The sequence below is a fragment of the Paramormyrops kingsleyae genome, chromosome 7 (assembly GCF_048594095.1).
Source record: "Paramormyrops kingsleyae isolate MSU_618 chromosome 7, PKINGS_0.4, whole genome shotgun sequence".
In the NCBI taxonomy this organism is placed as follows: Eukaryota; Metazoa; Chordata; class Actinopteri; order Osteoglossiformes; family Mormyridae; genus Paramormyrops; species Paramormyrops kingsleyae.
The window spans coordinates 34,783,515-34,796,490 of record NC_132803.1 but is presented as its reverse complement, the minus strand read 5'-3'; the positions used below and the strand labels follow the sequence as shown (position 1 = coordinate 34,796,490).

The 12,976-nt window shown below is 42.6% G+C and overlaps 1 protein-coding gene and 1 non-coding gene across 6 annotated transcripts; one reads left to right on the top strand and one right to left on the bottom strand.

Annotated features, from left to right (window-relative positions):
- Positions 1 to 540: 540 nt before the first annotated feature.
- On the bottom strand, positions 541 to 12,759 carry fut10 (fucosyltransferase 10). Of its 5 annotated transcripts, none has more exons than XM_023797200.2 (5): positions 12,648 to 12,759; positions 11,178 to 11,332; positions 9,700 to 9,958; positions 2,235 to 3,070; positions 541 to 1,186 (listed from the first exon to the last, which is right to left on the bottom strand). In XM_023797200.2, the coding sequence occupies exons 2-5, from the start codon at positions 11,256 to 11,258 to the stop codon at positions 962 to 964; spliced, it is 1,401 nt and encodes a 466-aa protein (XP_023652968.2). In that variant the 5' UTR covers positions 11,259 to 11,332; positions 12,648 to 12,759; the 3' UTR covers positions 541 to 961. The 5 variants fall into 5 exon arrangements, with proteins under 5 accessions (XP_023652968.2, XP_023652950.2, XP_023652959.2 ...); XM_023797182.2 differs by lacking the exon at positions 12,648 to 12,759 and adding an exon at positions 11,543 to 11,781; XM_023797191.2 differs by lacking the exon at positions 12,648 to 12,759 and adding an exon at positions 11,629 to 11,781.
- trnai-aau (transfer RNA isoleucine (anticodon AAU)) lies at positions 12,530 to 12,603 on the top strand. The gene has a single exon. It is a non-coding gene; the product is annotated as a tRNA-Ile (tRNA).
- Positions 12,760 to 12,976: the final 217 nt, after the last annotated feature.

Genomic DNA, 12,976 nt, shown 5'->3' with positions numbered 1-12,976 from the left:
CTCTGTTCAAACAAGTGAAGCACTTATTTTGTTTCTGCAATGGTCAGTGGTCTGTATTACAGACCTATTTGAAAATAATCAATTCTTCTCATATTTAAATGCCATTTGGTATGCAATCTGTAGACGAATTAAAATTTATGATGTGAATAATTGCAAATTAATTCCGTGCGATTCATGTTGCCAGAAATAAACTTTGAACTAAAGGTGATTACACGTCGACCACGACTTACAGATTTAACTGTGAGATTTCCCCCAGTACATCTCAAACTTAAATTTAATGCTGAGCAGTCTGGTAAGAGACAATATAAAAAAGATAAATAGAGACTTTCTTTCATAGCTCTCTCAAGTAGCCAGTATCTGACAACCCTTTACAGGGCACTCAGTTACATTTAATTATAATTCTGTCCAACAACTTCAGCTTAAAGCAGCGTGATTCGATTCAAATAAATAACTGCAAGCAAGTTTCCTTTTTAGTGCCCATTTTTATCCAGAACTGTTCATGACCATTTAGAACACAAAAAATACGCCACAATAACACAGTCCAATAAAATGAATGTATTTTAATTGAAATGCATCTTTTTTTAGCAATATTTTAATTCCAATAATCAATAACAAAAGTACAAAATTACTATCTCAAGTAAATATTGTCCATATTGTAGAGAGCATCTCCGTATCTGGCCACATCTGATATACCCAAAAAATAATCAAACTAGATAAGTGTTTCTTAAACCAGTCCTTGCCCCCCCCCAGCCAGTTCACATTTTTGCTCCCTCCCAGGTCCCAGCACACCTGTACCAAGCAATTAAGGAATCAGGAACACAGAATACCTCGTACAGGTGTGTATAGGGAGCAAAAATGTGGACTGTCTGGAGGTCCCTGAGGACTGGGTTAAGAAACACTGCTGTAGATCAACAGAATGCTTCATAATAAGAGTCCCATCCCAGCCTTGGAGAAGGCGGGTTTAATTACGGAATACCTGCTTCCAAAATTCCTCCACAGTGAAGTTAGCATTCCTCTGAGCAAAGAGGCGCAGCGCTCTCGCCTCCTTCTTGGACTGCTCGAAGCTGGGCCTCCAGAACCCCCGCAGAGACGACCTGCTGGTGGGACCCACGGCAAAGTCAAACGTTCTCGGAGGGGGGCACGTCAGGTGGTTGCCCTCAGCCCGCCATGTTTTGGGTGCGAGGCCCTGCCGTAAAAAAAAAGGATGATGATAGTTCATAGTCAGAACACAGAAGTTCCCTGTATATTCATATCTTCTGGCTTTGATTCACTCTTCAGTTACTATTAAGCTAAACTGTAAGTTTTTCATTTATTTATTTAGTGGACCATTTTGTCCAAAACGACATACATTTTTGAGAAAGCAGGGTCAGCCCATCCCTGGAACAATTCGGGGTTAAGGTCCTTGCCCAAGGACCCAAAAGTGATACCAATCTGCAGATTATGAAATCTGAACCAGTGACCTTCCAGTCACAGACACTGCATCCTAACCTGCAGAACCACACTCCAGGCCTGGTCAGTGGTCATGTAATTTCAGGCCACTGTGTCTGGGATAGGCACTGTACAAAAACTGATCATCATTCCTTATATTAAGTGGAAGTTCTACATCCCAACACAGGAACACAGAGTATTTCAAAGAAGGGTTGGTCATTCAACAACATAATGAAATCTGTTCTCCATGCGAAACCAAATACACGGATCGACTCACTGACTCAAACACAGAAACATTTTAATCTCAGTACACCTCTGATCAAAATTTTTTTGGCAGATTTAAAAACCAAAAATGTGACGGAATGAGTCAGAGTTTTGGGGTACGTCCTGTTTCTGAGTTACCTGTCCAGCTAACCAAAATGTGTCAATAGAACATTTTTCCAATGAGTTTTAAATATCATCATGCTGCCGATACCTACATTCTTAATCTTGTAGTTTCTGAAGTTCAAATATGTTTTCATGGAGAAGGCAGCAGAGAAAACCCTTTAGCAAAAAGTAGCCTAACGTAAACTAATACACACTAAAGGACAGAGCACTACAAACAAGAGAAAACCAATATAACATGAAGAAGGGGTGGTGTGTGGCTCAGTGGGTCGAGATACTGTGCCCATGATTGGTCAGTTTCCTGTTCAAATACAGCAGTAAGCCCTTAACCGCCAAGTGCTCCAGAGAATGCCTGGCCGTGCGTCACTTTGAATAAAGAGTCAGCTAAATGAGTAACCTTGAATACCGAAAATCAAAATGACCTTCTCCTGCCTGTTGATATTCTCCCACACCCTGGCGCACACTATGCACTCGAAAACGTCAATGTGGCTGTCCTTGGTGACGTCCTGGATGCCCCATCTGCGGCGCCTCATCTCAGCCACCAGGTTCTGGTTGGTCACCTCCCGCCTGTACTTCCAGCCTAGGTAGGCCTCGTACTCCTCATCGTCACCATCCAGCTCCTTGAGGAGCTCTGCCAGCTTCTCCGGCGACTCGTCGGGGCTGACGACTACCGCACTCATCTCGGCGGGAAGCCACGTGCGGATGTTGGGGGCACCATAGTACACGGGGACAACACCGAGTTTGAGCGGCCTCCACAGCTTCTCTGTGATGTAGTCGTCGCACACGGCATTCTCAAAGGCCAACGTGAACTTGTACTGAGCGAGGATCTTGTAGAAGCCCGGCTCCTCCATGGTGGTGGAGTCCCGCAGGTATGCCGGAAGCTCCTTGTTGTGTAGGCACTGTCCGTACGAGTCCACTGGGATGTACTTCATCAGCTGCCGCACAAAGGCGTCCCGGTCGGAGGGGGGGTCGCAGTCCGACTGTACATACACTACGGGGGCTAGCGAAGCACGCAGAAGATTCTTCCGGGACAAGGGGACGAGGTGGGTGTGGGAGGTGAGCACCTCCAGGCTCTCCAGATACTGAGTAGTCAGCGGCAAGTGGGAGAAGCGGCTGAAGGTGGCCGTGTGGTTGAACAGGGCGACGACGGGCTCATGGAAGAGCTTGTAGTTGTTCTTCGGTGACTCTTCATGGAACAAAGCCCAGTGGTGGTGAACCCCTCTGGGAAGGGGAAGGCTGTCTACATTAAAATCCGTGCCTCATTTCATATGATAAAGAGAAGAGAAACAAGGAGTTAATGATGAATTCAACAAAATTTTATAAAATTTAACTGACACCAATAAATTTATATTCTCGCTCTTAGGTAACGTGTCTTATAGAGAAGAGCAGAGATACGACTGGAGATGGAACCCAACAGATGCAACCGTTTTTTTGGCACTTTCATAAAATTATAAGTGCCAAATAAAAACACAGGAAGGGGGTGATGGGTGTATTGTGAATTTCAGATTACATCAGATACATCAGTCACCCAACCACATGGGTGACTTCCCCCACCAAAGGAGAAACATATTTTAGAGAATTTCAGTTAAAATAGACACACTGGTGGTCTGCAGGATGCATTTCCTATCCCCGTTTATGGATTTTCTACGAACATTCTGCAGAGTCAGCTGTGCCATTTGGATGCTACGAGGGTGATTTAAGTTATGTGGAACATCATTATTGTCCGCAAATCTCAACACTACCCTCCCCCCACGTTCATAAAACCTTACGAACTAAAACCACCTCACAGGAACAAAGAAACGATTTATATTCGTTCTTGTTTCTCGAGGCTCTGTGTTGATGACTCTTGTCGCACTGTAATGAACCTGGAAACGGCAAAATGTGCCACTATGTTGCTTGACATTCCATCTCAGTACACAAGCAGGACGCCAGCAATGATAGCTAACTAAATAAATAAATAATCCTGTCACCCCTCCTATCCAAGGGGGGGGGAAAAAACTAAATCGATTTACTGTGAACATATCATTTCAATTAACCCGGGGGCCCTGTCCTCCGCCTCACACAGGGGGTGTCGGCCCATTACAGCAGAGTGCACTCCCACATTGCTGCTCTGAATAGGATGGGCACATTTAATCAGCAAATGCACCTGATTCACAGGCAACCAGAGACGGCCGGCTGTCCAGGTCACCATTTTCTTTCCATGCACTGTTGTCCACATTCATAACTGAGACACTTTAAACCTATAATTAAAAATTTTCGAACACCAACCAATGTAGTAAAAAAATTAATTTAACTCAATTTATTTCATATTTATTCCCTCACCACAAACCACTACATCAAAGCACTTCAGTTGTTAATAAGTGCTAATTCTCAATACCACAATACTTGAAATGTTACATAATTACATAGTCATGGTATAGAAATTATTGAAATAATTGCATATTATTTGATTAGCAAATTAGATCAGAACGAAAGAGGTGTAGAGAGTATTTATATTTGCCATTACAGATAATTTATGAAAAGGTGGCTGAAGTGGATCTCGCCCAATTACTTCAGTGGCCCATCTTCACAGGCTGAATTATTTAAAATATCATAAAATTTGGCAATTTTTTAAATATATATTTTAATATTTATGCCAGTACTGTAACCAGTGAATCAATGATGCGAAAAACAGCTTCTTATATTGCATTTGAATCAACTGTATCATGAAACTCCGACACTGCACTGCAGCAGCCCAACACGCAGTAATAACTCAGACATGCCTCAGGCTCCCTCTAGTGGCTAACTGTGCAATGTGACCTGGGACAATTAGGGGTAACGTTTCAAAGGTAAACTGCAGTTATCACGATACACCAAAGACCTTGTGACAAAGTCGCCATCACATAAGTTATACGCAAACCCACACACAAACAAACATACGTAAACATACATATACTGATTAACATTCCCAGTTACTTGTAATATGCTTAAAATGTTTTTATCATTTGTTCATATTTAAGTAACAAGAATTGTGTTAAGGGTGCACATTTGACATATACCCAGATCTCAAACATATTACAAATCTAATACATATTCTATGACATATAACATATCGGGTCAGCCAGGGATGAGGAGCATGTTTTGTACTGTGTTGGTGGAATTGTTTCTGAAGTGCAATTGTGATCCATAAGGATTTGGGGGGGAGGCGTGAGAGATCAGTCATGTGACGATGTCTTTTCTCAGCATTTTCGGAGAAAAAATGAAGGGGAAAGAGCAGGTGCTACAGTGAGCCACAATGTCAGAGGACAGCAATAAGGTGAGGGCAACAGCTACACCACAGAGTGACTTGATGGCACTAATGAAAGACTCTGTTATAGGGCAGCAGAGGAATGAGGAAGGGTTTTTGGCAAAACTCCGTGATTTGAGGGCATCTCCTGCCTGTCTCCTCATTGGTGCAGCCTTCCCCAATTCAGCCAATCGGTTTCTGTCAGCAGGTAACAGATTTCTCCATCACCATTCATGAATTTAGATTCAGACCCAGTGTTAGAACTGTTTGAGTATCCTCCCAGACAAAGGTATAGGGATTTCAGTTACCCCCCCCCCAAAAAAAAATTAATAAATTACTTGTTACATTTTGCATGCATTGCTAAAACATGGAAATGGCCAACGTCAGAATGGGCCTGTCGACTGAGTTGGAGGCCTGCACTGCAATGGATGAGGGGAAAGTCCATTGTTACACTGACCTAAAAATGCATTACTAGTCAAGTTTGATATCTCCCCAGAAACATATAGACAGCAGTTCAGGGCCATGTTGGTTCCACGGGGAGAAACCCCAACAGAGACTTATCGTATAAAAAGCTCCAATGTAACACGGCATCAGGTTCCTCACCCATCACCATGGAGATCAGTTAAGAAGATCACAAAGGGGGCACAAAGTTTTACTCCAAACCAACAAACATCAGGTAAGGATCTAATTCGTTTCTATTGTCAGCAATTAGGCTGTAAGGCTTCAGTGTCCAGCATGTAAAACTAAAATAAGTGGCGCACGCTAAGCTTCCTGGGGAGAGAATGAACCAAAGACTGAACAGTGTCAAAAGAACTACAAAACCGTAATGAATAATGGTCAGAATATTACTGCACTGTTGGACACTGGCAGCTTTCTGTCATTAGTTAAACGGGATCTTGTGCCAGCAGGCACCACTGACTATAGCAAGCGAAGTGAAATTTTACGCGTGCATGGTGACAAAGACACATATCCAAAAACTGAAACAAACTGTGGTCATTGATGAACTGCCATATCTGTTAACGGTTGGGGTTGCTGGACATTTGCCTGTAGATCTTATTTTTGGCAGAGATTTTCCTGTGATGCTGGAATTGTTGTGGCAGGGGGGCAGAATTATCACCAGAAAATGTGTGTCATGTGACAACTAATAATGTCGATGATGCTGGTACTGCTTCTTGTCCTGTAATGACCTGAGCAGACTTGAATGATAGTCTGTTTGGGGAGAACCAAAGGGTCAAAAGTTGTGGAAACAGTGTCGCTTTGAGAAACGACTGCATGTTACAATAAATAACACTGATAACATGCTGTCAGATTAAAAGTGGGAATTGCCTGCTAGTTGCAGAGACACGATGAAGGTTTGAAACCATTGTTTGCTAAAGCTGTTGACACTGTACTTGTGAACAGTTTGGGCAAAGAATATTTGATTGCTACTGATGATGTGTTGAGTGCTGTAATGACACCAGACCATGCCTAGTAGTTCTTGCTGCCTGCTACCTGTAGATCACTCATTATGCATTTGGCACACACTCCCACGGGCAGGACACCCAGGCCATCACAAAACATACCTCCTTATCAGCTCACAATTCTATTGGTCTTTCATGTATACAGACACCCAGACATACTGCACCATATTCAATACATGCCAGAAAACCTGCAACATCCACAAATCAGATCGTGCACTTTTGCAACCACTCCCCATCATCTCTGCTCCTTTTCGTCAGATTGCCATGGGCATTGTGGGTCCCCTTGAGGAAGAGCCGTGGTCACTAGTATATATTAGTTGTGTGTGACTAGGCAACTTGCCTACCTGGAGCCTTCCTACTGTGCACCATCAGTGCACCCGCCATGTCTTCGTGCTTTGATCCGAGTAATTTTCCAAGGGAAGGATGACTGATGAAATGCTGACAGACCAGGGGACTAATTTTACATCCAAATTAATGCAGCTTTTCTACAAACAGCTAGGAATTGCAGCGATTTCCCCTCACCATACCAAACAGATGGACTGGTCGAAAGGATCAACCAAACTTTGAAGAAGATGCTTCAGAAATTTGTGAATGACACTGGAAAGGACTGGGATCACTGGCTGCCTATCCTTCTGTTTGCTTTTTCACCCTTTGAGCTCCTCTATGCCTGCAATGTAGAGGGACCTTTAGACTGGGAAGAGCAGCCAAAGACAGAGGAGTAGTTCAGTATACACTGGCGATAAGAGATTATTTGTCAATATATCAGACTGAGGCAGTGGACAACCTGCAGGCTGCGTGGTAGAAACAAAAAACCTGCCATGACCAGCCGGCCTGACACAGAGATCTTCAGCCAGGCCAAAAGGTCCTTCTGTGGCTCCCGTCCTCCATCTGTAAATTGCTAACCAAGTGGCAAGGCCCATAAATAGTCACAAAGAAGGTGGGACCTGTCACATATGAAATACACCATCCAGACAAAAAGAAGGCAAAGGTAAACAAACTCTCCTAGTGCAGAAGGTAGAAGTGAAAGTGTGACATTGCTGACAGGGAGCAGACAAAGCCTTTCACTCCACTTTTGGAACATCATACTTCCACACAGGCTAGGGAATCAGCTTTTTCAGGACGTGAGTTTGCTGTTTACTGTTACCCCAGGTAAGACAGTGGTAGTTGAAGAAACCATTCAGTTAAACGGTGACCAACTAGTCTGACAACAGCCTTATCAGGTCCCACAACAGCTGCAGGAAGAAGTTAAAGCTAGGGGTGACTGAGCCTTCTGACACTGAATAGTGCAGTCCAGTTGTACAGGTAATAAAAAAGATGGATCTCTTAGAATATACAATGGTTTCTGGAAGCTTAATGCCGTCTCCGTGTTTGATACATATCCTATGCCAAGGATCGACGATCTTTTGGAAAAGCAGCATACAGGACCACCGTGAACCTGGGCAAAGGACACTGGCAGGTGCCACTGGCAAGCTCTAGTAGGCCACACAAAGCATTCAAAACACCAGTAGGGCTCTTCCAGTTTACAGGTATGCCATTTGGGTTAGATGGTGTGCCAGCAAGCTTTCACCGCCTTACAGATAAAGTCCTCCAGGTATGTGATGAATTCAGTGCTGCCTCCCTAGACAGCACTATCATTTTCAGCAGGACCTGGGAGGAACATGTTCAGCAATTAAGACTAGTTTTAAAGAAGGGAGCTGATTTGACTCTAATTACTGGCAAATATGAGTGAGCTAAGCAAGCGACATGTCATCTCGGATACTGTTTGGGGGGAAGAGAGGTGAGGCCAAAGACTGAGAAGGTCGAGGCACCAAAAAGGTAGTACAAGTGTTGCTGGGCTAGCCATTTGGTACCGCCGATTTGCTCCACAGTTTGCTACAATGACTGCCCCACTTACAGCACAGACCAAAAAGGACCGAAGAATCCCAGTTACCGGGTTGGAGGACTGCAAAATCACTTTCAGGGCCCTAAAGGGCTGTCTTTTCTGTCCTCCAATCTTGCAGTGCCCAGATTTCAATAGGAAATTCCTGGTACAAGATGAGCTGGGGGCTGTCATGACTCAGGGAGACCCCTGGGGGAACCACCAATCCGAGGATTTGGCAATTAAGTGGGCACTGCAGAGATTGCATTGTTATCTTTTGGGAAGGAAGTTTGACCTTGAGACAGACCACAGGACTTTTACGTGGATTAACTCTGTGACAGACCGCAAGCTGCCTTACCCGACATCAACCTGGGAAGACTAATGTAATGGCTGATTACCTTTCCAGGTTGCCACACATCATCAACCTAGGGCAAGCGGGGAATGATGTGACAAAGTAGCTGTCACATAAGCTATACGCAAACCCACTCACACACATACACATTCCCAGTTAGTTGTAATATTTTTATAATACTTTGATCGTTTGCTCATATTTAAATAACTAGTTTTGTGTCCAGGGTGCACACTTAACAAATACCTGGATTGCATACATATTGTACATATGATACATATTATATGATACATAACATACCAGATGCCCAGGTAGCAAGGGAGGAGGAGCATGTGTTGGTAGAACTGTGTTCTGACGTGCATTTGTGATCCATAATGTTTGGGGGGGCGGGAGTTAGGATTGCTTTTTTTGTTGTTGTCCAGATTGGTTTGTAACAACTGACCGGTGTGCCGGCCAACTGAAGGGGACTGTACTAGGAGCTGCAGTGTAACTCCAAGAGACTGTGTTACATTGTTACACTTTATCTTGCCATAATCTTGTCCTTTGGAAATGTAGCAAAAACACTGTTGCCTTGTGCCAAGTGTTGTTTGGGAGTCATTAAAAAAACTCACAACAGACTAGTGGGATACAATAGGCGCCCCTTAACGTCTTTTACTTTTTATCTGAAACGCAAATTCTATGTCTTCATTGTTAATTTGACAAAATAATATATATTTCATTGGGGAGGACTGGGGACTGTTTAAATATTAGTGTATGACAACTGTAAACAATCTTAACTATGAACAAAGTTAACTATAAATAATATTATAATATGTTTCTCTGATACTTTGTTATACATTTGCTCTCATAACATGTTACACTTTATAGGAACCTTAAATACACCAAAAGAGGCACAGAGTAATGAACAGTGCCGCTTCTTCTTGGCTCTGATGAACCACACAGCGACTCCACTCACCATAAAAGAGGAACGCCTGCGTTGAAGGGTGACCATGGTAAGTCTTGTTGATGGTGAAGAAGCACCTGTATTCCCCGCACTCTCCCAGCCGCCCTGTCTCTCCCGTCAGCGGGGACCACCACACGATGACCGGGTACTGGCTGCTAGGATCACCTGGTCTTCCTATTGGTGTCCAGGGATTGGCAGCTTGGATGGTCTGCTTCGGCTTGTAATTATGATCTTCCTGCTTCCTCTCAAAATGGCTCAACTCCATGAGGACCTGAGCAGCAGGGAAGTCCAGAACAACTTCAGGATAGGGTGGAAAGTGCAGCTACTCTGTGCTGAGCGTTTATGGTTATGAAGAGAATTCAAGAAAATGTGAGTAAAGACTGAGACTTGTTCTTAAACAGTATTGGGTAAATGCATTCACATGCATACAGAAATGAATACTGAAACGCTAATTACAGGAACTCATACTGTTGCATGAGAAAAGGTGACTGAAGAATGTATTATACTGAAATGGATAGTTTGGAAATAAAAAGAAATACCAGGAGAGGAGAGGGAGAGACTGGGTGCGCACCCTCAGATTAGTCAGACAAGCCAGGCATATCAAGGAACTAAAAGGAACATGAAGGTTAAATATTGCACTGCGTGCCTGGAAACAAGAAATAATAATTAGCAGAAGATATTTCTCAGAATCTTTACACTAACGAATATTCAACCATTTAGAATACAAATCTGCCATGAAGGGACTGAAATCCAAAAACTTTTAGCACATTTCAAAATGTGATTATTTATGTATCTGTATCAGTATAATGTATCAGTCATTCCATCTTAATTCAGCAAATGGCCTTTGCATCACCAATTTGATCTTGATGAAATTTGGCTTATGAATTATGCATACCTTCCACAGCTCAGAAATGTTTTTTGTTCGTTTTTTAGAATTTTTTGCTTTAAGATATAGAACCATTTTTTAAGCCAAAGGGACCAACTAAATAATAATTCAGGCAGTCGGCTGTAACTTTACTGTCACAGCTCCTTGGTGCAGTTGTAACCAATGTGCCCTGTGATGGGTTGGCACCCATCTTGAGTTATTCCCTGCCTTGGGCTGGTACGTTCTGAGATAGGCCCCAGACCCCCGTGTCGGATGAGCGGTTACAGAAAATGGATGGACGTATGGCTCAGCTATATTTTGTAGGAAAGCTCAAAAAGAATACTTTTTCTTTGGTATTATTTCAAAAATATTTCTGAGCACTATGTATGTGTAATTCACAATTTCCTCAAAATCAAAAACGGTGATGCCAAAACTTTTTTAGAAATTTGATTAAAATGGAAAGATCCGTAAAGCTTACTTAGTGAATTGGGCTGAAGTATGACTAGACTGTTTTTCGAGTTTTTTTTTTTTTGTCTTTGAAAAGTACATACTGTAAACCAGTTAACAGTATTTAAATGTTCTCGAACATCATCTTTAACGAAAACCACGTGTTCATTTACTGTACCTGTAGGGTGATGATAAGAAAAAATGACGCTGAGAGGCAGACACACAACACAAAAAGTTTCTTCGAGTAAAGTCTCGCCATTTCTGGATCAGGAGTTCCGCAGATTTGCGGAAATAAATCACTGGAAGTTACCTCTGATCATTGCAAAACCAAACCTGATGAATATAACGACAGCGATGCGTTAGTAAAGTAATCATCATAGCGCTGTCCCACCCCATCTTCCCATGTACACATAAACTTCTAGAGAACCGTTCTGATCCTTCACAGAATCGAGCGCCGTATCTGGATGCGACATTAATGAACATCAGCTGCAAGGGGACAAAACGCAACAAACACCAGTGCCACCAAGAGCTTTATAAATGTACCCTAAGGAAAGAAGTCCATGTAACCCAGTGAGGAACCAAAACAAATCACGTCATTCCGCACGCTGCGTCCTTAGCGACAAACGTACGCAGGGTATCCGAGTCAAACGTGTTCAACCACGACCGATTAATACTCTGACAACAAAATAATAAGTCATAAGTGATAAGACTCGATTACTATGCAGTATTTATATAAAAACCCTATTATTCTCAAACAGCTCTAACTTTACTTTAATGGTCATTCCGCGGAATAGCACCCCCTATCGATTCGGAGGAAATGCCCAAGTTAAAATAAAAAATCTACAATGAAAAAAATATTATGAATGTATTATATATGGACATAAAACCATTGTAATGCATAGGAGACATATCCGCAATGCGGTGACATGCCATTATATTTTATATTGTCATGTATTGTTAGCTAGCTATGTTGTGGCGAAACTGACATTGATCCATTGATAAATCTCACTAAAATGAAATGCAGTGGCGCTGCTATAAAGAGATTCTGTCCCGTAGTTTGTTTTTCACAGCAGTATGGCTTTTCGCTTGGACTGCAACTTGTTGAAACAAATTACATGCGAGAGCGTATGGGTGCATGGGTTTATCCAATTGAAGATACGTTTTTAAATTGTTTTCAACCACAACTAGTAAAGGAAATGTGAGAAGAGGGTATCATATACACATGCAAAGCACAGTGAACACCAATTTGAGCGGCTCAAATACGAAACTGTACAGTGCTTATACATTTCAGACAGACCTTGGGGGTATTCCACAAAGTAGAACTATTCTGCTACCTATTGGACGATCCTTATATTTGTCTTAATTAATCTGGCTAATGAAAAATGTGGAATGTTGCTAATGAAATTTGTGGAATTTGCCCTGATTGGCTATACTAACAGCAACTGCTAAAGCATACTGTGATTATGAAATATCTGAATGAAATAACTTTTGGAACACGTTTGAGGGAAGACTCAAGGGTCAACCATCGTTGGCCGGTTAGCTCAGTTGGTTAGAGCGTGGTGCTAATAACGCCAAGGTCGCGGGTTCGATCCCCGTACGGGCCAGGCTTGACTTTTACAGTGACATAGGGAGCAATGTTATAACTTACCTGCTCGTTGGGGTACGCATTCCTGCGATGGAGCTGCGTCCCTTCCGAAACCCACCCCAGGATGGTAATGTGCTAAGTGTAGTACCTATGCAATGCGTCGTCAAGAAAATTAAGAAAAAGCTACCGAGATGGGTCGCTCAAGGAATGACAGTAACGCTAGCCGCGTCCTCTGGCTTTATAATCCTGGGATATTTTTTTTTACCTTTGTCCTTATTAACGGGTGCGCGCACAGTAGAAGTGAACATAAATTGACTTTAGTTTCCGTGCAGCATCATGGAGAAAAGAACCTGTCATCATTTTGCTATTTTCAAAATATAATCGATTGCATT